Source organism: Lemur catta, chromosome 2 (genome assembly GCF_020740605.2).
Source record: "Lemur catta isolate mLemCat1 chromosome 2, mLemCat1.pri, whole genome shotgun sequence".
Taxonomy (NCBI): Eukaryota; Metazoa; Chordata; class Mammalia; order Primates; family Lemuridae; genus Lemur; species Lemur catta.
The window spans coordinates 59,630,190-59,654,613 of NC_059129.1; the positions used below are offsets into that span (position 1 = coordinate 59,630,190).

The 24,424-nt window shown below is 41.7% G+C and overlaps 1 protein-coding gene across 3 annotated transcripts; it reads right to left on the reverse strand.

Moving 5' to 3' along the window:
• Positions 1 to 1,173: 1,173 nt before the first annotated feature.
• MCM3 (minichromosome maintenance complex component 3) lies at positions 1,174 to 18,793 on the reverse strand. Of its 3 annotated transcripts, XM_045543726.1 has the most exons (17): positions 18,554 to 18,793; positions 17,237 to 17,349; positions 16,602 to 16,810; positions 15,987 to 16,117; positions 13,471 to 13,709; positions 12,824 to 12,932; positions 11,849 to 12,002; positions 11,379 to 11,510; positions 10,562 to 10,770; positions 8,424 to 8,598; positions 7,923 to 8,049; positions 6,958 to 7,108; positions 5,231 to 5,371; positions 4,243 to 4,346; positions 3,672 to 3,757; positions 3,121 to 3,190; positions 1,174 to 1,925 (listed from the first exon to the last, which is right to left on the reverse strand). In XM_045543726.1, exons 1-17 carry the CDS (start codon positions 18,629 to 18,631, stop codon positions 1,727 to 1,729), a joined length of 2,427 nt encoding a protein of 808 aa, XP_045399682.1. In that variant the 5' UTR covers positions 18,632 to 18,793; the 3' UTR covers positions 1,174 to 1,726. The 3 variants fall into 3 exon arrangements, with proteins under 3 accessions (XP_045399682.1, XP_045399684.1, XP_045399683.1); XM_045543728.1 differs by lacking the exon at positions 17,237 to 17,349 and having other exon boundaries at positions 18,554 to 18,606; XM_045543727.1 differs by lacking the exons at positions 17,237 to 17,349; positions 18,554 to 18,793 and adding an exon at positions 17,072 to 17,159.
• Between the last annotated feature and the right edge of the window lie 5,631 nt (positions 18,794 to 24,424).

Genomic DNA, 24,424 nt, shown 5'->3' on the forward strand with positions numbered 1-24,424 from the left:
GCCTCAGTTTCCTCAGGGGTGAAAGATAGAATAAGAGTCCTATTGACAAAAGGTTCGACCTTTCTGGAACAGATCATTTAAGATCCATAAACCCCCCTGGCTTTTCTTCATAACCACGCCCATCAGCAGCTCACACTCTCCTCCTGACATCCTCATGGTCCCCCTGGATTCCTGTAGCTCTTATCAGGTGTGCCCTCATTTGGCATATAATTACACTTTAGTCCCGTTTTTGCACCCACTGCCGCACCTAGCACAAATTCTGACCCATTGCCAGCGCTCACTTAATGTCAAATTTCTCCTTCCAGTCCCATTGCACTCCCCTTGGAAACTGTGCTCTTTAGATCACTTCCAATAGGACTTGGATCTCACATGTGTGGAAAAAAATCACCAAGTTAAAAGTGAATTCCACAATAATTTTGCCCTCCCTTTTAAAAAAAAAAAAAAAAAAAAAACTCTTTGTCATGAGAAACCAAAGAAAAATCTTCTGCTTTTTGGCTTCAGGGAAAAGGGCTACCCCTCAGCCGAAAGGGAGAAGTAAGTACCTCAACAATCTTCCATCTGAGAACCAGCACTTCTCCTCAGAACCACATCTGCCACCAGAAAGCAGCTTCCAACCCAGGCCCACCACAAAGTCACACATTTTTCTTTCTTTTTATTTAAGTAACCTCAAAAGTTCTTCCGAAGCTACTCAAACCATATAATAGTAGAAGTCTTGCCTAAGCCCCTCCACAAGCTTCTGTGCAAACAGGCTAACACACCCCACAGAGTGGACACCCAGGTAATTTCAAAAGTATTCTGCAGTGGGATCTCTTTGTAGGCAAGAACTCATAGGATTTTTGAGCTGCCTGACATAACAGGTATTACTTTTCTACGAAGGGGCTTAAATTCAGGTTCAGAAAAGCCAGACAGAGGGTTAATTCTTCTCCTGGACTCACTGGTCTCCAGTAGCCATGTAGCTCTTTCAAATCGGAGGGTTTGGTTTGCACTGTCAATTTTGACTAAAATGCTGGTGTTACTGAGGAAGAAAACACCTGAAGACCTGACCCCCAGAGACAGATCACAGCAGGCTGCTGCCACCTTGTGGTGGCTTGGTGCAAATACAGGAGCAGCAAACCCAAGCTCACGAAAACAAAATTTTTCAATGTGTGTATAAAAAGCACACAGTATTAAGGCTGTGTGTACAAAATGGTTAAGTTTATTCAATGTCCTGGATGTTCAGGTCAAACATACATATGACATACAGTCTTAACTGCAAAGAAAGCTTTCTTGACTGACATGACTGGCCTCAGCTTCGCTTCCCAGCACAGAACAACCCAAAGCCTGGTCCAGACCAAAGTGCTCTGCAGAAAAACAGCCAACAAATAGAAAAGATGAACACAAATCAGCTGTGCCATAAAAAGTACTCTGAAGTCACATGTTATTTACAGACAATAACAAATTGGGTTGTTTGGGGCAGGAAGCGGGACCACATCCAGTGCTGCTGCAATGAAGATGCAATAGTCCTGTCCTTCCCCACTTTCTTCTTTCCTTACGCCATGGGAGCTTCCATCACCCATTTCCAAAGCTTCCAGAGTGCTGATTCGGCTTCCTCACCACTGTCCCTCAACTTCAGTTCAATTAGCACTGCTATCCAGAGACCAAGGCAAAGCGTAAGGTGGGGGAGGGGAATTGGGCAACAAGGGAGAAACTCTCTCGGCACAACTCCAAGTTCGGATGGGAGGCCTCCTCAGATGAGGAAGATGATGCCCTCAGACACCATGACCTGGTTGTCATCCTGCATCTTGGTCAGAGCAGCCTGGATCTCCGCTGAAGAGAAGGGCTCTTCATTGTCCCGGTTGACGGATTCTGTGAGGCGATTCATGCCCACTGACTGTGCGTGAGCTTCCCGGAACACATCCAAGAGGGCCACCTTGAATGCCTTCAATCTGCCCAAGACAGAAAAAAGAGTGGAGGAAGAGTAAACAAACCCAAATGCCCTCAGGCAAGATCCATACTGGGAAAATACAAAGTATTAATGCAGGAGAGGTGGCCCTAAATATTCTCACACACACATGACTGCCTCTGATGGCTGCTCCACACCTGAGCATCCCCCTTCAAAGCTAGACTGTTGAACTATAGAGCTCCCTGCACAGTGAGAAATAACAGCACTTTAAAACTGGAGGCCTCTGAGTGTGGGGGAAGTTGGCATTCCCATGCACTGTAGAAAGGCAAACTGGTCAACACCTATGGGGGACAATTTAGCAACACTGAAGTTTTAAAAGCACATATCCTTTTGTCCCAGGGAGTCCATTTCTAGGAACTCACAGCGACACCTGCATGAGTGTACAGTGAAAAGTTTAAGAATGTTTTACTATAAACAGGGAACAACCAAATTTCCATCATTAGAGACCTCATTAAATAATTTTTTATTCAACCATACTATGGAAACCCTGTAGTCACTAAAAAGAGTGAGATCTGTATGAGCTGATTCGGAAGCATTTTAAGAGATAGTTTGATGGTTTTCTCTGGGGAGTGGCATTACCACTGATTTAATATTTTTTCCTAAATACTTTTCAATATTTTTCAAATTTTTTTCAGTAAACATACTGTTATATGTTGAAGGCATAAAAAGGCAAAAGTAAACCTTAGCTATGGAGTTTATTTGGTGTCTAATAAACAAAATTTAGAGATAAAAATGTTTTCTGAAACCCTGGTGGTAAAAATTCTTCATTTCAAAAGCAAATGCCCAAAATTTAGTGAGAAAAGATGTATCTTTCCTACCAAGAAGAATCCAAACTTACAATAAGACATAAATTTGTCCTTGCTGTTCTTCTTTCTGACCCCATAGGGGCACAATTCAAATTCCCAGAGAGGGAATTAATTATTAATAAAGCAAATGATAAAATATAAACAAATGAAGATTCTGGGTAAATGATATACAGAAATTCTTCAAGTTTTTCTCATAACTTTTCAGTAAGTTTGAAATTAGAATCAGATATAAAATGTTTTAAAAATCACTGGGCCTCTAGTTTGGAATTCTGTTGATAACCAGCAATTTGCTTCTTTCTCTCTGCAAGAACAAGTCCTTGCCTAAGCAATATATGGAATTCCCAAAGGGGCAGGAGCAACTTCCGAACTCACCTGGATTCACTCAACTCCACTGTCAGGGACTCCTTGGTCTCCTGCGAGTCTGCCGTCTTTGGAGTGTGCACTTCAGAGGATGGGTGGTTACAGAGACAGAGAAGGCAGCAAGGTGAAGCCATTTGCACAAACACCAGAGAAGTCCTCTTCTCCACTCCCCTCCCTTCCCTTACACCAAGCCTATTCCCTAGGGTTCTTCTGGGGCCAGGCAAAACTATCAGAACAAAGGGAATCCCCACGGGATGACAAAGGCATTGAGTCAAGCAGGAGGCCTCAATAGACACACTATCAGGGATGCGTACACTAGGTGGGTCAAAAGAGCACAGTTCACCAAGAAGGAAGTAAACAACTGAGCAAAGATTTTTCCAATGATTTTATTTTTTTTATCGTGGGTTTCCCCTGAGGTTCTCTCGAGACAAACCTCTTGGACACTGGGCCCCAAGCAGGAAGCTTGAACAGGAGCCCACAAGAAAATACAGTGCATAGAGCAACTAAAAAAGTTCAGGACTCAAAGGAACAACCTCTTTGATCAGTAGGGGACCCTCACTCACCTGGAGGCATTTCCTCCTCTGTGTCACTGAAGTCATAAGGGTCATATGAATCCCCGTCTTTGGCATCCGACTGGCGAGTCTTCCTCCTAAAATACCCACAGCAGTTAACAGAGGGAAAGGCTTTGGGGAAGCCCATCCTGTGCCTCTGACCACAAAGAAAAGGAAATAGAATCATCGATAACTGAAGTGAAACACTAGGCTTAGGCCTGTACCAACTGCTACTTTTTCTGAAAGAGATCAAGTCTCCAGACTGGAACATAAACAGGCTGTGCTTCCCAGCGCTCTTTTTCCGTATGTTCCACCCTTATAGACTCAACCGCAAGCATGCAGGGAAAATTACCTCAAGCATTTCTAAATACGTATTCAAAACCCTCAGCGAGCGGGTTACTGGTCTTGCTAACTTAGCATTTCTCTAGCAGGAAAGGGGAAAAAAGCATCATACGAAACACAAGTCTTAGCACCCCATCCCTGAAGAACCAGACATCAATAAGTAGCACTGGATCCAGCCTCCACCCCTCTCCCCAGCCCGAATCGGAGCCCTTTCATCTCATTTCACTCTGCCCCACCTTACCTCTTCTTCTTCTGCTCAGGGTCCTCCTGGCTTTTCTCCTCTTCGTCTTCTGTCTCTGATTCATCCTCACTTCGCTTCTTACGTTTCTTCTCCTTCTCCAGAACCTAGGACCACGGCAAGTGGAGTAGGGGGGTGCTGGAGAGGTCACTGATGCTGGGGACTGCATCACACACTCTGAATAAGAGTCCTTTCTGCACCATCAGCAGGAGTGACTTCCGTGTTTCCAATGGCTTACTTAGCCTCTCGTCCCCAAGTCCCAGCACCAGGGGCAAGGAGAGAGGCTGCTATTCAGCTTTTGAAAATGCTGGGAGGTGTGTTCAATGCCCTTCATAAAGTACGTACTCAATAAGTATTTACTGAATAAAGAAACAAACCAAAAAAGTGTTCAGCCCATACTGGTTAAGTGGAAAACAATTTAAGACACCCTTCAACCTAGGAAACGTTTATCAAACCCACAACTGAATCCCAAAGGGCTAGAATTCACCAGACTGGGGAAGAGGTAGACAACCAGAAAAAGGAAATCTAGGCTTTAAGGGTTGGTATCTAAATGACACAGAAACAGTGTCACAAATAGAAATAGGGAAATAGGATGAGAGGCAAGTCTGAGAGTTCAATTTCTAACATGAGCTTCTGAGGTGCCAATGGGACATGTGAAGAGACTGCCCAGGGCAAGGGTGAAGAGGGAAGAGGAAGATTATCCAAGTAACTCCTTTGGAGACGCCAACATTTTTAAGATGCAAAAGAAGGAGGGGTAGACAGAAGTAGTTGACTGCAAGTATAGCACATCAATTGAACCAGAATCCCTAGGAGCCCTGGCTTCTGTATTTTAAAGCTTCCCATCTGCTTCTCAGGTGCAGCCAGGGTTGAGAACCACTGTGTGTTCCAGAGGAAGGAGCAAGGCAGACTGAACACTGGCAGACAAATGCTGCTTTCTACTGACAATCCAAACGCAGGTGTGAACTGTGGAAGTCCGTGACTGAATCCTCACCTTCTTGAAGTAAGCGTATTGGACCAATTCCACGGCTTCCTCTGCGTCCTGCAGGTCCACAGTCTTGCTCATGCGGGCCTTCGCATGGGCTGTGGCCAATCGAATCAGAGTTTCCAGAGTTCGGGCTGTTACTGGAGATGTCTGAGGAAGAAAATGTGAGGATTACTTACCCAGAATCCTTTAGGCATGCCCTTAATTCCTACCGCACGGCAAGGGCAATAAAAACACTACTAAAAAAAGCTCCAGGAAGCCTGAGCAAAGAATTCAGAGCTCTGCATTCTCTATAGATACCATATAAAATTCAGAAAGATAACAAAAATCATCAAGGAAATATAAGTGAGAGGGCTAAGGGAGAGAGAGAGGAACCGGTGAACAGGGGAGAAAATAAAGCATCTTCTGGCTGGAAAGATAAAAGACTACGAAGAGCACAAAAGTGAAAGGAGAAAAATAATCACTTATTGCAGGCCTGCAATGCACCAGGAAGTTTGCTTGTATATATATTCCTTCTGTCATTCAACCCACTTAATAACTTGGAGAAGTTTTATAGATAAAGGAAATTTAAAGCACTTCAAGTAATTTTTCCAAGGTCACGCTAATTCTTGAATCACCTAAGAAGCTGGTGAAACCCTTGCCTGCACCAGCAGAACTAGAGTCCTAATCAAGGGTTTTACAAACCCCATACACACTAAGACCACATCTGAAATGGTGTCTTATGCACAGTTCTGGGTTCAGCAAGGGGACCTTTGACACAATGGAACAAGTTCACATGTAGGGGAGGAACAGTTAAAAAGAAAGAAGGGAACATGAAGACAATTGATATACAATCTCCAGAAAACAAAATTAAAATTCATGGGTAGAAGTCGTGAGGAAGCAAGTTTAAGCTCAATAAATAGAATATTCTAAGACTTCAACACAGTAATGTTCTGAGCATGCTGTCTCTGGTAGTGTTAAGATTCCAGAAGACAGAATGTGTGTGACACTGGAGTAGATGAGCTGGGATCATGTCTAAAACCAAGAGTTTATGTCTACGTCATATAATGACGGTTTTGAACTTGGGTCTGGGAAATCCTATGTGAACTACACTGCCCCTAAAAGATTTAGACAAACAAATTCAAGGACAGCTATATCAGGTTACTAGAAATTCCTCTGGATAACCATCATGGGTGCCCAAGTGCTAGCCATCTATCAAAGTCCAGCCCAAATATCACACTCGCTGGGAATCCTTCCTTGACATTATAACCCCTTCGGGGAAGTCTAAAGGAGAAATTAATAGCTTCTTCACCTACACTCAAATAGCCTTCCACATTCCATTCCTTTGTAAGTACCACACTGGGGTATATATTTACAAATATGTATAAAAGATCTATCTGCCGTTCTGCTTCCCTCTCCACATCTGAGCCCTTTGAGGAGAGCTCTTATTAATTTTACACTGCATGTAAGAGTAGAGACCAGGTCAGTTCTCAGAAGTCACTCATACGTTGGCTGAATGAATCACAGCTTCTGCAGGCCAATGTTATTTGAACTAATGAGATACATGTTATCTCTGGGGTCCTTATTTCATTTTCCCTTGTAAAAAAAAATGACTAAAAATTATGTAACAGGAAGCCCTTCAGACCAAGAAAGAATCACTAAGTCAAAAAGCTTTCAAAGCTCCCTGACAGCAGGGACTCCTGCCCCAGCCATATACCTAGGGGACCCCCAGGTCAGTGCTGCCCTTGGGCACTCACCCTGGCGGTGTCCGAGCTCATGCTGTCCTGGCTGCGCAGGCGCGAGTACTCTTCCGCAATGTAGGCAGCCGATTCCTGTGTCAGGACAGGCTTGATGATTTTGGCCACATGGATGTACTTCTTCATGAACACTGCACTCACCATCTTCTCCCTGGAGCCACACACAGTGAATTCCACTTCTCCGCCATACTTTATACTCACCTGAATGAGTGGCTTTGCCTCTCCTGAGAAAAGCCAAGCTCAAACAGCATAGCAGAGACAAGACCTAGAACCCATTATCACAACTCCCATATATGTATACACAAGGCCCTTTCACATACTTTTATATAATTGTTTTAGGTATTATTTGTGAATTAGGTAGTTTAAGTAGGAAGTTTAGGTATTATTTGCTCTATTATGTAGACGGCAACACTATGGCTCAGAGAAACTAAAGTACTCAAAAAAATTCAGTTTTCTGACTCCAAATTCTACATTCTTAAACCAATAGCTTTGAAGACTATGCTATGCTTCTTACTGCATCATGGCCAAAAAAAGGTGTAGGATCCTACATTTCATGCTTTGAGCACCTGATCACAAGTCTCCTTTATCCAAATCTACTTGCAAAGTCTCCAGTGCTTGCTATCTACTGAGCCTTCGCCACAAGGGGCTACATGACACATACAATCTTTCATGTATAAGGAAGACATCACATACCCACCACCAGTTGGGCATGTTGCCAAAACCTTCTATTTTAAGAAAAGATCTGAACCTGGGCTGAACCACTCACAAACATTTACAAGACAACTGGCCCAGATAAAGGGTGTATCTGTGGACCTAGAAAAGAAGAAAACTGGCCCACATGGTTATAACTCTAGGCATAACCTTGGCCCGGGCATATAATGCCTTAAATAAGCTCAGATATACATGTGTTCTATTATGACACAAATATCAGGTTCCCTCAAGGGAGGGGTATGAGGAATGCTCACTTTTTCTTCTTGGTCCCATGCAGAAGGTTGTCATGTTTCTCATAAATCTGGGTCTCCTGCTGGTCCTCCTGGTTTAAGTTGGGATCATCTGTGGCCAGGATATCCACAGCACTACCCAAAGGCATAGCTGGTAAACCAAAGTTGGGAGAAAGGAGAGTAAGAAAGAATTTAACCCAGGGGAAATTGCACCCTCTATAGCACAAGAAAGGAAGAGACCAAGACTCACAAAGAAAGGACTCAGAAGGAAACCAACATGTGGAACCACAAATAAAGAGGGGGGAACTGCCTGACCCACAGAAGATGCTCAAAGGTATTCCCAGACCCAGAAATGGACAAAAGACACGCCTTAGGATAACCTCCAGTGAGCAAGCAGGGGAGATGGCCAGGCAACATCAACCCCCGGACACTGAAACACCCACCACCACCCATGCTGGGCCGAAGACAACAGCATCTGTTTAGGATCCCTTGCATTAGTCACTCTTACTCTTCTCATGGCCTCACCGTCACCATCCTGCTCCCCGGGGGCTCTGTAACGGTGCATCCTAAGGACATGGTCCGAGATCTCCCGATCCTGCTCAGGATCCATCTGATCCAGCATGATGAAAAGCAAGTCAAATCGCGACAGCAGCGAGTCCTGCAGCCCAATGTTCTCCATTGGGGTCTTGTACTGATCATACTGGGGAATACAGGAAAAAAGGAAGTGACCGTCAATAGAAGGATAACGAGGCTGGATTGATTCTGGGAATGAGACTGGAAGGCTAAATCTTAAAGAACAAAACAGAAACAGCAGTGAAAAAGTATTTTAAAAGCTATAAAACACGTAAATCATAACATGAAAGTTTGTAACAAAAAAAAAAGGAAAGAAAACAAATACATAAATCATCTCTTCCACCTGCAACCCTCCTTTAACCGAAGCTCAGGTAACCTGAGCTAACTCAGAAGCCCCACCTCCGAGCATAGGAACCTCTAACTGGGTGAGTGCGAGTCTCAAAACCAGCTCTTGCCTTCCCAAGCTTGATTTTGCTCTTCTCATTCCCAAGGCAGGATCAACTCTGAAAGATGATTCCCTCTCCCCTACCTCTCATAAAGACAAGGAAAGCTGGCTAGGCTAGAAGAACTGTGAACTTTGAAGTCCCTTACTCAGAAGGGACTGAGTCCCTTACTCAACCAAAATGGTCAATGACCTATAAATCATAATGTCTTAAGAATCAAAGGAGTTTTTTCCTTGGGATCCAGGTACCCTGATACTCTTATCTTCCACTGCTGGGCCTACTGGGCTGATGCTTACCCACCTACATACACTTCACAGTCAGAGAGCATGACAACCTTGTAGGTAATAATGATTTCAAGTCCTGCCATTTTCTTAAATTTCCCAATCATTCTTCTGAATGATGCAAATACACAGCATCATTATTAATAATTTAAAAACCATCAACTGGATTTGCCAAAAAAGAAAAACCTATGGTTTTCAACCTAGGCTACACAATAAAACCAACCTGTGGAGCCTTTCTAACCCATAGCTACCAAGCATGCCAACTCAAAGATTCGGATTCAGAAAGTCTGAACTGGGGACCATGCATCTGTATGTTCAAAAAGATACCACCAAAACAAATGTTCCCATACACCGTGTGATTATAAACTGCCAGAGCACAGTGTGAGCTCTGGGTTCAAATCCTGGCTCTGCCATCTTCTAAACTGTGCCTCTTCAGCAAGTTATATAAACTTTGTGCCTCTATTTTCTCACCTATAAAATGAGGATTAAGTAACTACTTCCCATTGTGAGGTAGCTACTGAGAGGATGAGAGGAGTTGATAACTATAAAGCATTTATAAGCACTAGTTATTGGAAGTATTAATATGATACGATCATTAGAGAGCAATTTTGTAATCTCTACCAAAATAAAAATGCATATAACTCCATTGCTAGGTATTTATAAGATAGATATAACAAAATACATATAAAGGGATGTTCATTGCAGCTTCATTCATAGTGGGAAGGAAAAAGGGAAACCACTAAATGCCTATCAAATGGAAGTTAGTTAAATAAATTACTATAAATCTATACAATGGAATACTAGAAAGCTGGGGGGAGGGGTACCAAACTCAGCAAACCCCAAGCAGGATAAATATATAAGATTACACCTAACTAAGCACATCATAGTCATGCTAAAAACAAAGATAAAGAGATAATTCTTAACAAAGGAGATAGTGCATTTGCTGGTACATGCTTCAATTTCTGTTTCCTGAAACACTCCAAAGCTGTTATCTCTTGGAAAAAAGATAGGAAGGAAGTTTCACACTACATTTCTCTGTTCTGTTTAGAAATTCTCCTGCCATGTGCATGTAGTACTTTTATTTAATGACAATACAGGTGACCTGGCTTGTACTACAGGTCATTTTTGTTTTCTCCTTTGTATTGTTAAAAAGTTATTTTTAAATAAACAACTTTCCAGGGGACTCTTGTGTAGGAATGGGTGAGGAACCACTACTCTAAACCAAGGACAATAACAAGATGATGACCTTACTTTCATTCTTTGGCCTGTTATTCCCCTGGGGCAACTAGAATAAACTTCTCAGCCCAGTTATTCAGCAGAACCAAATGAAAATGAGGACAACAGTTAAGGGCCTGATTCCACTTACCCTGCCGTAGACGGGGTTGGCGGCTGCCAAAACACTGCAGCGGGCATTCAGCCGAGCATGGATGCCAGCCTTGGCGATGGTCACTCGACCCTGCTCCATCACTTCGTGGATGGCTGTGCGATCCATGTCAGACATCTTGTCGAACTCATCAATGCAAACCACACCTCGGTCAGCCAGGACCATGGCCCCGGCTTCCAGACGGCGCTCCCCTGGGAAGTGAGGAGGTAAAAACACGTGCTCCAGTCCAGGTCATAGAGGACATAAGGGAGGGATTTCAATCTCCTTCCTCAGAACTTCTCACTGTAGCACATGAGAATGCAGTAAAGAGGTTTCATCTCCAAGAAACTTAGAGGAAAGCCTGGTGGGTCACCTTTTCAGCTCAAATCTGATTATCTCTCTGTCCCACTTTGATCCTTAGGCAGAAAGCTTCTCACAAACTTCCTTTATAGGTTCTTTCATTGCCCTTATCCTCATGTGATAGCCCAACCACACCTGTTCTCTTTTCACTCACTGGTCTTTAAATCCCTTCCTATAGTTCATAAAACAGTATAATCTTCATTTTTATTTCCCTTCCAATGTGCTATGCTTTCTCCTTTGAAACTCTTTAAAATCACCCAGGAAACATTCTTGTAAATAAAAAGCCACCTAAAGACTTAAATAATTCACCCCCCATGGCCAAATACTCAGTCCTCTACAATCTGGCCCCAACTAACCTCTTAACTGTGTCTTCAGAACACAAGTCATGCCTAGAGCAACCTCAAAGAACCTATGTTCAATCTCACTGTTGGGCCTTTGCCAAGGACTCTTACACCTTTACCTGTTTCCTGGTCTGTGGTGACAGCGGCCGTCAGACCCACTCCAGAAGAGCCCCGGCCAGTGGTGGGGATAGCCCGGGGTGCAGTGCAAAGCACGTACCGCAGAAGCTGAGACTTGGCAACCGATGGGTCTCCTGTAGGATGGGGTGGTGATGATTATCTAAGAAACTCCCCACTCCCCATTCCCCCCAGCAAGTCCTACTCTTCTAGCACAGCTCTTGACACAAACAGAGACATACAGTAATTGGTCGTTAATATTATTTCCTTCACTTTTCCCTTCACCATTCACGAAAAAATATATTTTAGCTATTGTAAGTCAATAATTCCAGAAATGATTTTTTTAAAAAAGATTTATTTTAGCCTGTTGCCCTATACTGCCAGGTACAGAATACACATTCTTACTATATATGTTTCCACAATCACACTCCACAAGGTAAGAACGAAAGTCTTAAGCAAATCCCCAATACCATACCTATTAGAAGAATATTGATGTCCCCACGGATGTGACTGCCATTTTCTAGGTCTCGTTCCACCCCTCCCAAGAGCAAGCACAGGATTGCCTTCTTGACATAGTCATGCCCATGGATACTAGGGGCCAATGACCTGGCCAGCTGGTCAAAGATATCCTAGAGGAGAAATAACCAATAGAGTGAAAAGCTGAGTGAGATTCAATGGGGTTTTGCAGAGCTCCATTTTATACTTTGGCCAACAGAAAATGCTTGAAATATACAAATCACATTATTAGACCATTATCAGAGCACACACAGAGGCAGCCTGGATTCCAAGACTTGTTTAGAGGTTTAATCTTTAAGAAAAAAAAAATTGTTCTCAGCTTCAACATTTTAGGTCTAATAAGAATGTGTATTGTGCTTCAGCAGTAACCTTTATCACACATTCATACATGTAGTTCAACTCTATATGTGGACATCTTGTCTTTAAAAAGAAAAAGATAGGAAAAACTAGTTGGAGAAATAAAACAAAACATAACATTTTAAATTTAATAATGTATCACTGATGTCTTCAGTAATAAATAGACTTACTGGTACACTGATAACTTAACTCCTAATGTTTGTATTAGGCTCACTTAGCAGCCCAGCAGGTAGTACAAAAGAATTATTAAGAACAACCAGCAAAAACACCCTTTCACTTATTGATTGGGACAAGAGCCAGAAGCTAGTACTAAATACTTCAGAGAAAAAAACCCTTGACCATTCCTCCTGATCCAGTACAAAGACAGCCATGCACCAAAATACAACATTGTTTTTTTTGTTTTTTTGGTTTTTTTTTGAGACAAGGTTTCACTCTGTCACCCAAGCTGGAGTGCAATGGCACAGTCATAGCTCACCGCAACCTCCAACTCCTGGGCTCAACTCTTGTCTTGGCCTCCCCAAAACACAACCCTTACAAATCCATTTCCATACTCATATGTCTTAAAGGATTCCCAGACCTTGGAACGGGTTTTACTGAACTTCTTGATCTTGGCTATATCCTCAGCAGAGAACGAAGGCTGCGCGTCCTTGCTCATTTGCTTCACATTACAGGCAATCAGGACAGTCCTGGGACAAAGAGAGTAAGAGGAAGTCTGTTGTATTCAATTCCTAACATCAGTAGCTAGCACCTCCAGCAGGAGTTAGCCTTGGTGGGCTACTAAACTAGACCAGCAAACTAGAGGTTTTTTTGGGGGGGGGGGGGCGGAGCTAGGATTGGAGGGGCTGGGTGTGTGTGTAACTGTTCTGAATCAAATGATTCTCTCTGTCCATGACCCAAATACATTGATCATGCCCCATCTCTGGAATTTATGTAGCTCCTGCTGATCCGCAGAGCCAAAGACGAAGTGTTTATGGGAACGAGGTAGGAATAAATGAGAAACTCCCAGATATCCATGAGGCTGTAATCACATCACTAGTAACTCCCACTTTTGGCTTAAGATGTTAAGTATCACCAGCTTCACTGACAGAAGAGATGTATCAGAGACTATCCCATCTCCCACACAGGTAGTATAGTCCACCTATAACTCTCTGGGCATGGCAAACTGGAGAAAGGATACTACCAAGTTGCCAACAGCATTCCAAACACTTTACAGCAGACCTTTACCTGAAGGTCCCTGAGGTGTAGCCTCCCTTTTTTCCAGGAAGACAACGGTAGGTTCCCACCACCTGGACTCGGTCACCAGGCTTTGCTTTATCCACCAAGTCATCATCCAGAATGACGTCCACAGAGCGGGGAAGCTGGCCGGCTGGGGCCTTCTCCGGCATCTCCTGGATGGTGATGGTCTGGTGATCCTTATAGACAGAGAGGCCATATTCTGTCTCAAGGGGATTGTTCTCCTCATCCTGGAAAAAGGCACACAGAAAAGTAGAGTTATCTCAGTCCTCTGCACTCATCTGTTCTGGGAAACAAATAAGACAACTTCATGAAATTTTAGTACCCAGAAACCAAAAAAAAAAAAAAAAAAAAAAAACAGGTATCTTCTCCATCTTTTTCCATCTCTATCTCTGTTCTGGTAACAAACCATCTAATGGAAGAGGCAACACATAGTCTGAAGGGACCGTGGCTGTATCAGCATTTAAATTAAGATTTTTAACTTCCCTAGTAAAGCTGAATACGTGCTTACATTCTGAAGCAGTTTTTTCCCTGCTACATAATGCCCAACAGAAATATTCACCAAAAGCCATGTACTATAATGCTCATAGCAGCACTATTCCTAATAGTCAAAAATTATAAAGTATTCAAATGCCGTCAATAATACAGTGGTTAAGTAAATGTGGTATATTTGTATAATACTACACACCAATAAAAATGTATGAAGCACACCTATACACAACATGGATGGATTTTATAAACACAATGCAGAGCAAAAGAAGTCCAACACAAAAGAGTATTTAAATAAAATAGAAAAACATGCAAAAGTAATCTATGCTGCTAGACATCACGATACTGGTTACCCTTAAGTAACACGGGCCCCTCAAGAGCGACTTCTGAGTGCTAGTAAGGTTTTGTTTCCTGGTTTAAATGCTGATTATACAGGTATATGCAGCTTTCAGTAATTCATCAAGCTCGCTTATGTGAGCTTTCCTGTATACATATTAAACTTCAATAAAAATATTTTTAAAGTTTTTACTTCTTTGATATTTAAATTTTCTAAAAACACAAGAGCTATCACTTACTACTTGCTATGTGCCAGGCACTGTGCAATTATTTCATGAAATTATCTCATAATTATCACAACAACTTTGTAAAGCAGGTATTTTTCACACTTTATGGATAAGGAAACAGACTGGGAGAGATTAAATAAGTTCCCCCAGGTCACAGCAGGTAGCAGAGCCAGACTTGACACACGAGTAACCCCAAAGCCCTCCATGCTAGACAACACCCAGAAGACCTGGACCATTGTATTTCACTTCTAAAGCAAAGAAGCTGGGCCACCAGTAATCAGCAGAAGAGTACTCCCTGAGTAAGAATAAATTCTAGAAAGTAGAGACCTCAATAAAGAAAACAAGATGACTTAGAAAATGCAACTGCCCTGAACTAAACAGACATGGGTCCTAGTCCATAAGGCCATCACTAACTGGGAACCTAAGCAATTCATTTAACCTCTGTGAATCTCAGCATTTCATTGGAGGTAAACTAAATAATTCTAAAGTATGTTTCAGTTATAATTCTAAGATACTCATTCTTGTTTTGGTTTGTTTATATATTTGATTTCTCCACCAGTTTAAAGACTGATGACAAGGACTGGGTCTTATTTATATCTTTGTCCTCCACGGCGCCTAACAATGCTTTGGATACAGTACCTCTCAATTAAAATTTGATGGGGGGAGAGGAGGTATTCTTTGATAGAATGAGTTCAGACATCAAGTAATCAATATTAATGATCTTGTATCTTGTTAAGTAAGAAAAGCTTTGCATTGTCCTCAATCCAGATCAATCTGAACACTAAGAATAAACAAAGCCCTTCCCTATGCTAGCTTTCTCCCAAATCCACAGTGAAATATCTGCAAAGATTATTCAGTAATGTTATAGCACAAGTATTTTTCTACTCTACTTTTAAAAAGCAGATGATAAAATTATACATGATTATGACTTTGCTAAAAGATCTATGTAGGTTAGATGATGTTTTTCCTTCTTTTGACCATTCATAATTTTCTAAATTTTCTAAAGTGAATATTTATCCTTTTTTAAAAAAATAAGAATTGTGAAGCTAGGCACAGTGGCATAAGCCTATAGTCCCAGCTACTCAGGAGGCTGAGACAAGAGGATTGCTTGAGCCCAGGAGTTGAAGGCTATAGTGTGCCATGATGACACCTGTGAGTAGCCACTGTATTCCAGCCTGGGCAACATAGCGGGACCCTGTTTCCAAAAATAAATAAATGAATGAATGAATGAATAAATAAAAGTTATGTGAATGAATGAATGAATAAATAAATAAGAATTGTGGACTATCTTTATTAAACTCTGGCCAACAATCGGTCTTTCCTTGGGATTAATCCTTTCTTTTCACTCTCTCTACTTCTAGAAGACAGACTTCAGATATTATACTATTACTTGCATTAAAATATGTATCTTTGACTTCAACCCCCAAGGAGGCCCAATCAACTCATGCCCCTCACCTTGGTAGGATAGACAGAGCTGGATGGAAAAGCCACCAAGGTGGTGAGATCAGAATAACGTCGCTCTATGGTCTTCTTGGTAGCAGGACAGTAGTGGACACTGCGGACGACTTTGGGACGAACTAGAGAGCCTAAGAATGGAAAGTGTGCAATAAAAAGTCATCCAACTAAACAGTGATAGAGGCAGGACCTAAACCCATGCAAGTCTGTGACGATTTCAAATACTGTGTTCTTCCAACTAGGCTAAGCTATTTCAATACTACCCGTCTTTTACCCATTTTTATATTTATATATAGAATACCACATTTATGTAAAATTTTAAGTAGCACTGATTCCAATTAAAAGGCAGTAGGAGATTAGGGTTGGAATGAAGGGACTGCCAGGAACCAAGACTCCTCCAGCTCTCAGCAGAATGAATTCTGCTAACACAAGTAGTCACTCAAGGTCTTCCTAATCATCATGCACGCTCAGCTCCTCCGAGTTTAACCACCTAATTTCAATGCTCCACCCTCTGAAGCCATAAGCTACCCAGATCTACTTTGCCTATCCTGCTTTCCCAGTCTCCCTAAGTCCTCCTACTGCCATTTCCTTAGTGTCTCCCTTTAACCCACTCACATTTAGTGACAATGCCCTCCACACAGACCACACAGCTAAGGAAGCAGGAGGTAAGAGTCCGGGGAGAGACGTGCTTGGAACCAAAACTGCCCTCCAATCCTATGTAGAACTCCTCATACTGCTTGGCATAGGTAGCATCAATGGAGGCCACAAAATCCTTTAAGGCCCGCTGGAAGGCAACCAATTCCTCAAAGGCATTGCTCAGGAGGCTATATATGGGCAAAAGTGAGAATTAGACAGAGAGGGCAGAACTTAAAAAAAAACTGAGCCTCACAACAGTAGACATTCCTAGATCATTAAGGGGAACAAGAGAAAATTCAGCTTCTACTTTCTCCCATTCTCCTACAAGACTCAGTAAAATACATCAGAACTGAGGACCAATTTTAATTCAACTTATCAAAGATATAAAAATCATATTCAGCTAAACATTAGAAGGAGGGGCACTGAAGAAGAAAAAGCTCAACACCTACTTTTGGAAGAAAAAAATGCAGGTACAGATGAGCCATGAGGGCTTCTGGGTCACCTCTGTTTCATTTAGGTCCTTTCCTGGGAAACCTGTTCCAGTCCAGGCAAGAAGGAGGGGAGCTATTCTCACTCAGAGCCAGGATATCCCCCTGGAAACACTTGCCACTCACCGGTTAGCCCTCTTCTCATTTTTCCTGCGCAGGTCATTGACATTGACAATCAGCCGGTATTGGTTGTCACTGATCAGCTCCCGAACTTTGCTCTGATAAATTCCCTGGTCTTCCTGCAAAACAGCCACCACATATCACAATAGCCACAAATTCAAAAATAAAATGTTTTTAAAAAGAAGCAGTTCTCACAGCAAAATAAATGAGTCAATTTCTGTGACATAGCTGAATCCCAAGTATATGTTTACCAATTTCTCCCTTTTATTCACTATCCCCAGATTGGAAATACACCCTCCTAGGAGATTGTAAAAATTATAATGAATTCCTCAAAGTCCATGCTATTATTCCCACCATCATCAACAGCTTTTCTGTATAGACATTTCTCATCCTTTAGTGGGGAATTAAAATGGGCCCTTAAGAAACCTAAAAGGACAGTAAGTAAAAACCTTGTTAAAATGTAAATTTAAGGACAAAAGGAAACAATGCCAACAGATGTTAATTTGCTTGACTGTAGTAATCATCTCAGTATGTGTATCAAAACATCATGCTGCCCACCTTAAATATATACAATAAAAAGTGTAAAGTAAACAGACTTTTAAAATTCACATTAAACGGTTTTTCATTTTAAAATTATGTATGGAATTAAAATCTTTTTCCCAATAAGAGAGAAAGAGTTATCATATCTGAACCTAAAGGAGTAGGGAGCTTTAGCTATTTGTTTACAACATCAACCCTTCAAGGTGCTTTATCAACCAGTCTGTGGCTTTATCTTGAACTGCACACAAAACCCCCTTAACCCGCATACAACGCTTTTTAATCTGCATCTCCTTTGGTATTGCAAAAGAATGCAACCAAAACAGGAAGTCTTTCCCTCCCGGTAGAAAATGAGTCACTAAAATCTTAGCACCCTGCAAGACCGCAGGTCACTACCCCCTTACAGCAGTCTCTCCACTGCCCACCCTCCCCCCAAAATAGAGAGCCAGACACGACATGGAAAAGGCCAAGTTGGGCTTTGACATTTTGTTTGCACTTGATAGGAACCTGTCGCCTTTCACGCGCCCGGACCATCACTTGTCCTTAGGAGAAAGTTACAGATCGCTCTCTAAGCTCACCTATAGAACACAAACTAGCGACTCACTCCACCGCAAGAGAAGCTACAAGGTCGGGTGGAAGGCTCCAGTCGGGCCGGCAGAGCCACGGTCCACGGTCCGGAGGTGTGGCGGGCCCCTGGCTTCCACGCCCTGTCGCTGCCCGGGCGAGGACCGGCATCCCACGCTGCCTCCCTCAGCCGGTCCACCAGAGCCCCGGCATCCCGCTCACCTCGTCATCCAGGAAATCCAGGTAATCTCTCTGAGCCTCCCGCAACTCCACATCATCCAGCACCACGGTCCCCGCCATGTCCACTGCCTTGGAACTGCCGGCACCAAAGTAGCGTGAAGGGACCTAGGACGACTCCGCCCCGGCGCGAAAACTTCCGAGCTTTTCCCGCCACCAAACGTTACCAGGAGGAAGAGGCGGAGACGCTGGGAGCATATACACATTATGATTGGCTGAGTCCTCTGACGCCAGAAGAGCGAGTATCCAATCGAGAGCTTCTTCTTGTTAGCGTTTTCCGCTCCGCGCCTGGCCGTGGCGGGAAATGTGCCTTCCGGGGCGCTCTGGTGCTCTCCGCCCTCACTGACAGGAAAGATGGCCAATGGGACCAAGAGGAGGCTCCCACAGCAGTCATTGGGTAGCCAAAGGGGGCGGGCCGGAGAGAGGAGAAGCGCTGCATTCTGGGAGTCGTAGTGTCTCCCCTTTTCCGGAAGTTTTGCAGAGTTTCTCCAGCTGCGGCTCTCTGATCCTCCGCAGTGACCAAATTCATTCTGGTGGTAGGACTTTCTTTGAAAGTAAACTAAACGCCCGAAAACAAGGTCTATAACGCAGGAAGGTGAAAACATTCAGTGTGTACCCAGCCGCCCTAGAGACTGCCTCTTATGTTATTAACACAAAATTCTGGACTACACCATCTTACTTGCAAACGGGTAAATTAAAGCCTTTCTCGCCTTCTAAAAAGATCACAGGATCCTTTTAAGTAAATTACTTTACTGAAAGTTAAACACAAGAGAAAAAAAGTGTTTTGTGCCACCAGTGATTATCAGTCAATAATTAAGATATAGCACATCTGAAATTATAATGATTAAAAGATCAATTGCATGTCCAAATTTGTTCGTATTTAGTCCTTCGTAGTTGGTTTTTTATTATACTTTTTAGTTTTATTTTGAGGTATAATTTATGTATAGTAAAATGCACAAAGCTTAGGTGTACAGCTCAATGAATTTTTACCCATGTATATGCTTGTGTAACCACTCAATGCACAATAAACATGCCCATTGTTACAACATGTTTTTAATTTTACTGAACAAAAAGCTAAAATAACAGATTGCCTGATAACCAGACATTTGGTAACTCTTTATCTGAAATTTTGGCCAACTAATTATTAGCTTATGTTTGAAGGTCTCCAGGACTCACTATGTACTGATAAACATTCTAACTATAATCTGCCTAAACAAAATATATATGCCACCTATTTTGTATGTGTGTATGTATTTTTAGTTATCATTATTCTGTTTATGGTTACTATATGTTTTGTGACATCCTAGTGGGCAGATAAATCAATCCATAGTCAAAGAAAAAAGGCCGCCACTTGACTGCTTGCTTTTGTGACTATGAATAGGCAAAAAAAAAAAGGAAAGCAATTCTAGAATGAAGATCCTGTTTGCAATTACATACTAAGAGATAATGACTTATTAACTTAAGAGTGTCTTTATCACTTGATCATAACTCTCATTTTATGAATTTATTGAACACAGTACTGATTATATTCTCTGTTCTGGACACAACTTGAAACTAACACTGAAAGAACCACTTATTTCAAATAGCAAAGAAATCAAGTCTTTGTAATAGAAAAGTTCAAAGGAGTGGGAGTCTGGAAACCACATCTTTGATTCTAACACACTTTTTTCTGGGGTTTGGTTTCCTCATATGCAGTATAAGATGAGAAAATTGAATTAGAAAATCTCTAATAATCTATGCCACTCTAACATTATGTGAGCCTGTGGCAAATTTGGAAACTATGTAAGCACAATTCTATTTAATGAATTAATCATGCCATGGTCCTTGACAAGGACTTGATTTGTCCTAATGTCATCATCTTCAGCTGAGAACGACATGTGGCTATTTAGTTGGTGTTTCTCCCTTCTTTCATTAGGGCATGAGATCTTTAGGCAGAGAAAGCAACTTTCCTTTGTTATCCTCCACACCTTCAACTGCCCAGAGAGAACAATCAATCCAGCTGTTGCTAAAGAGCAGTTGGGGCACTTGTAATATACATATCTCATACAGAGTCCAGCTGATCTTAGCCAACGGCCCTCCTCCACTTCTGGCTCAAAATTAAAAAGCACATATAACCAAATAAGTAGTGTGTGTATCTTCAGTTTCCATACTTGCTCACATTCTTGCTTTCCTCTGTGTACATTTTCTTCCCACCCTAGGCCTTCATGGACCCAAGCCAATCTCCAAGGCTAAATAAACGCTAGGGGGCTCCCTGGAGAACAGAAGTGTGCAGGAAGACAGTGGAAAGAAAACAGAAGATTGCAAAGTATATGTGGTACTTCCATTTTCCCATGTCCTCAGGAACCAAAAGGTACCCAAAGGCACACTACAACCACATAATAAATATTGTTAATACTTACTAAATGATAAATAACTTTATTTAAAACAATGAACATTACATGTTGCAAAACATTTCAAACAATACCCTGTAATTAATAACTTGCTTCAGGCACTCAGGAAAGTGTCATAATCCACTAGCAGTCCTTTGACACTCACTCGAAAGCCATAAAAACTTGGAGGTCAGAAAAATCTGTGCCTCCAGGTGCTAGAGCAGTTTAAGGAATAATCTACACGCGCAAGCTTGCCCAGGCCAAGTAGATCTGTTCTCTTCTGCAATAGGAACAAGTCAGAACCTTCTCCAGATGCTGTAGTCTAGGTTTTGAGCACCAAGACAGGGCAGATTTGGTCACTGTTTCTGGCTTTGTGCCTTGGTTTCCTTACCTTTCAAATTAGGTTAGAAGTAGTATCTAGCTCAAAGAATGGTTTAAGTATTCAGAGAAGTCAATAGATGTAAAGTGTTGAGAAAAGTACTTGGCATTAATAGTAAACATTAAATAAATGTTAACCATTGGTGGTGGTGGTGGATGGTAATTGGAGAAGTGTGGTGGCTCATGCCTGTAATCCTAGCACTCTGGGAGGCCAAGGCGGGAGGATCACTTGAGCTCAGGAGTTCAAGACCAGCCTGAGCAAGAGTGAGACCCCATCTCTACTAAAAATAGAAAAAATTAGCCGGGCGTGGTGGCAAGCTCCTATAGTACCAGCTACTCAGGAGGCTGAGGCAGGAGGATCCCTTGAGCCTAGGAGTCTGAGGTTGCTGTGAGCTAGGCTGACGCCATGGCACTCTAGCTGGGGCAACAGAGCGGGACTCTGTCTCAAAAAAAAAAAAAAAAAGAGATGGAGGAGAGAAAGGGGAGGAGGAAGCACCCCAGTACATTCTGAACAATTCAGACAACCAAATTCTGCCTCCTTCCCACTCCCACCAACTTACAGTAGAACCAATCCAGACAGTTCCTTGAGTGAGACCTTGTTCGCTGGAAATCCAACTGGCTAAAGGAGTAACACACTCATGCATAATGCATTGTTTGCTGCACTTCTGCTAGTGTTGAAAGCCATCAGACATAGTTACTCCATGCTCAAAGAACATTATGGAACACCGAATGATTCCTGGAATCAAGCAGTGTGTCTTCTAAAAGAGTCCAATCACCTTTCTTTAGTCTCCCCTCTGTCCTCATCTTTTGCTTCCTGGAGTCCTTCAGGTTAGACATGCTGAAAAGAGCAGGAGAATCCAGGAGCCAGACAGAGAACATCAGTGATCCTGATTTTCCCATTAAATGTGACAGCACAGTTGGCCTGCCAACAATTCGTGATTCATGGACATTTGCCAGTCTGATTTCTTAGTCCCTGAGAAGTCATCTCCATTCTTAATTATACAAATCTTTGCTGATGCTCTGTTTGAAGAGCTTTGCTTCAGTGCTTAGAGCCACTGATGTGCAGAAGGAAATTACCAAAAACTGAGTGAATACAAATACAGTATATGATATTCTCTCATAACTCCATTCTGTAAATCTGTCTAGATTTGTTAGTGTGCATTTTTAAAGATATAGTCTCTTAATGTAACAAAATGATGAAATTTAGCCATATCTATCAACCGATCAAATATTAGTTGAGCATCTTTCACCTAATTCTGTCCTGGAACAGAGATTTTTAGGTCAGTGCTGCCTGACAGAAATATAATGCAAGACATATATAATTTTAAATTTTCCAGTAGCCACATTTTAAAAAGTAAAAAAAAAAGGTAAAATTAATTTAATAATATATTTAATAATATCTAAAATATTATCATTTGAACATATAATCAGTATAAAAAAGCATTGAAATATTTTACTTTTTTTGTACTGTCTTAAAAATCCAGTTTGTATTTTACACTTACCCACGTCTCAATTTAGACTAGCCACATTTCAAGCACTCAATCACTACGTGTGGTTGGTGGCTACTATACTAGAAAAGCTTTGGAGTATAAAAATTTATGTCTTAAAATAGGTTATGATTTACCTTGAAATAATAGTAACCACTTGTTGAGCATGTACTATGGGCCAGACACTATGCTAAGCACTTTATCATATAATCTCACTTGATTTTTACCCCACCTTGTAAGGTGGTTCTTTTTAATCCCATTTTACAGGTGAGGAGACTAAAGCTTAAAAGATCCCAGAATTCCCTACCAGTAAGAATCAGGGGCAGGAATTGAACCCAGGTCCATGTGGCTATATCAAATAGCATTTAAGAACAAATGAGTATGTTAAGATTCAAATGCAGAGTCTGACCTATAAGACTCAGTAGAATTTACTTAAATATTGAGCAGATATCTTATATTTTAAAATATTTTAATTGAGTTTTTAAAATGTGTTATAGGCATAGTTTGAAATATTATACACATTAAAAAATGGCAGGTACAGATTTGCACTGGAGTGATGAGGGAAGGCTAATGAAAGGAGGCAGCATTTGATCTGAGGATCAAAAGCTAGGCAATATTGCCTCTAGGGAGATGTGACCACAAAGACATTCTAAGCAAAGTATAAAGGCAATCACAGCCAAGGCCCTGGAAGATACCAGTGTGGCTGAAATGAAGGGTCTGCAGGAGAGGTGAATGCAGGGTAGGACTGGAAGCAATTGAGCGCATGGGGCCTGACTGTAGACAACACTGACTAGCAGAGTAAGTAGACTGGGCTTGATTTAGTAGGCAAAAGGGAGCCATTGATGGCTTTTGAGCAAAGAAAAAACACTATCAAAGTTGTGCTTTAGGAACATGAATCTGGTCAGAGCATGTGTAGAATGGATTATTTTAATCAGATAAAAAGATATGAACCCAAAAAAGGGTATTCAAACAAGAGTCAGAAAAGAAAGGGTGAGGATGAGACATTTCAGGGGATCTGACAGATCTAAAAGCTGTTCGGATAGAAGTAGGAAGGAATGAGGGAGAGGGAGGAATAAAAATTTTAACCATGTCACATAATTAGACACAGTGCCTCAAGAGCTTACAAAAAGCATGTAGATGTTACTGACTTTTACTTAGATCTATATTTAGAATGAACAATTGTTTTGTAGTTATGACACAAAGGAAAAGAAATTTCGGAGACAACCAAGTCTCCCAAAACAGCAGTGGTCTGGAAAGGCATACAAAATTGACATTTAGTTTCAAGACATTGTCGAGGATAGGATGGAAAAGGAAAGGAAATCATATTTTGTTTCATTTTAGAACAAATTACTGTATATATAAACTATACCTCAATAGAGCAAAGTGTCTACAAATTATGCCTCAATCAAGTTTATTCTAAAAATCTAAGCAAAGAATATAAATCAAATCATAAACACATCCTGACTGCATCTGGTTAGAAGAGAGAGTGGACAGCCAGTACCGCTTGGAGCAAGTTAAATATTCATTTTAACTGGATCCATGGCATTTGCCTAAGAAGCTACAGTTCCTGTCCACAGCATTCACAATCACTGTGATAAACCAGAAGCCAGGGCTTGGGGTGA

Bases quoted from the DNA above. Each gene is read 5' to 3' on its own strand.
- MCM3 (XM_045543726.1), bottom strand. From the start codon at position 18,631: ATGGCGGGGACCGTGGTGCTGGATGATGTGGAGTTGCGGGAGGCTCAG. The intron at 12,933-13,470 runs GTAAAGGTCTGC...TCTTTGTCCCAG, and splicing joins TACACCTCAGGGACCTTCAG to GACTGTCCTGATTGCCTGTA. The intron at 4,347-5,230 runs GTGAGGATTCAG...CCGTGGTCCTAG, and splicing joins AATACGCTTACTTCAAGAAG to GTTCTGGAGAAGGAGAAGAA.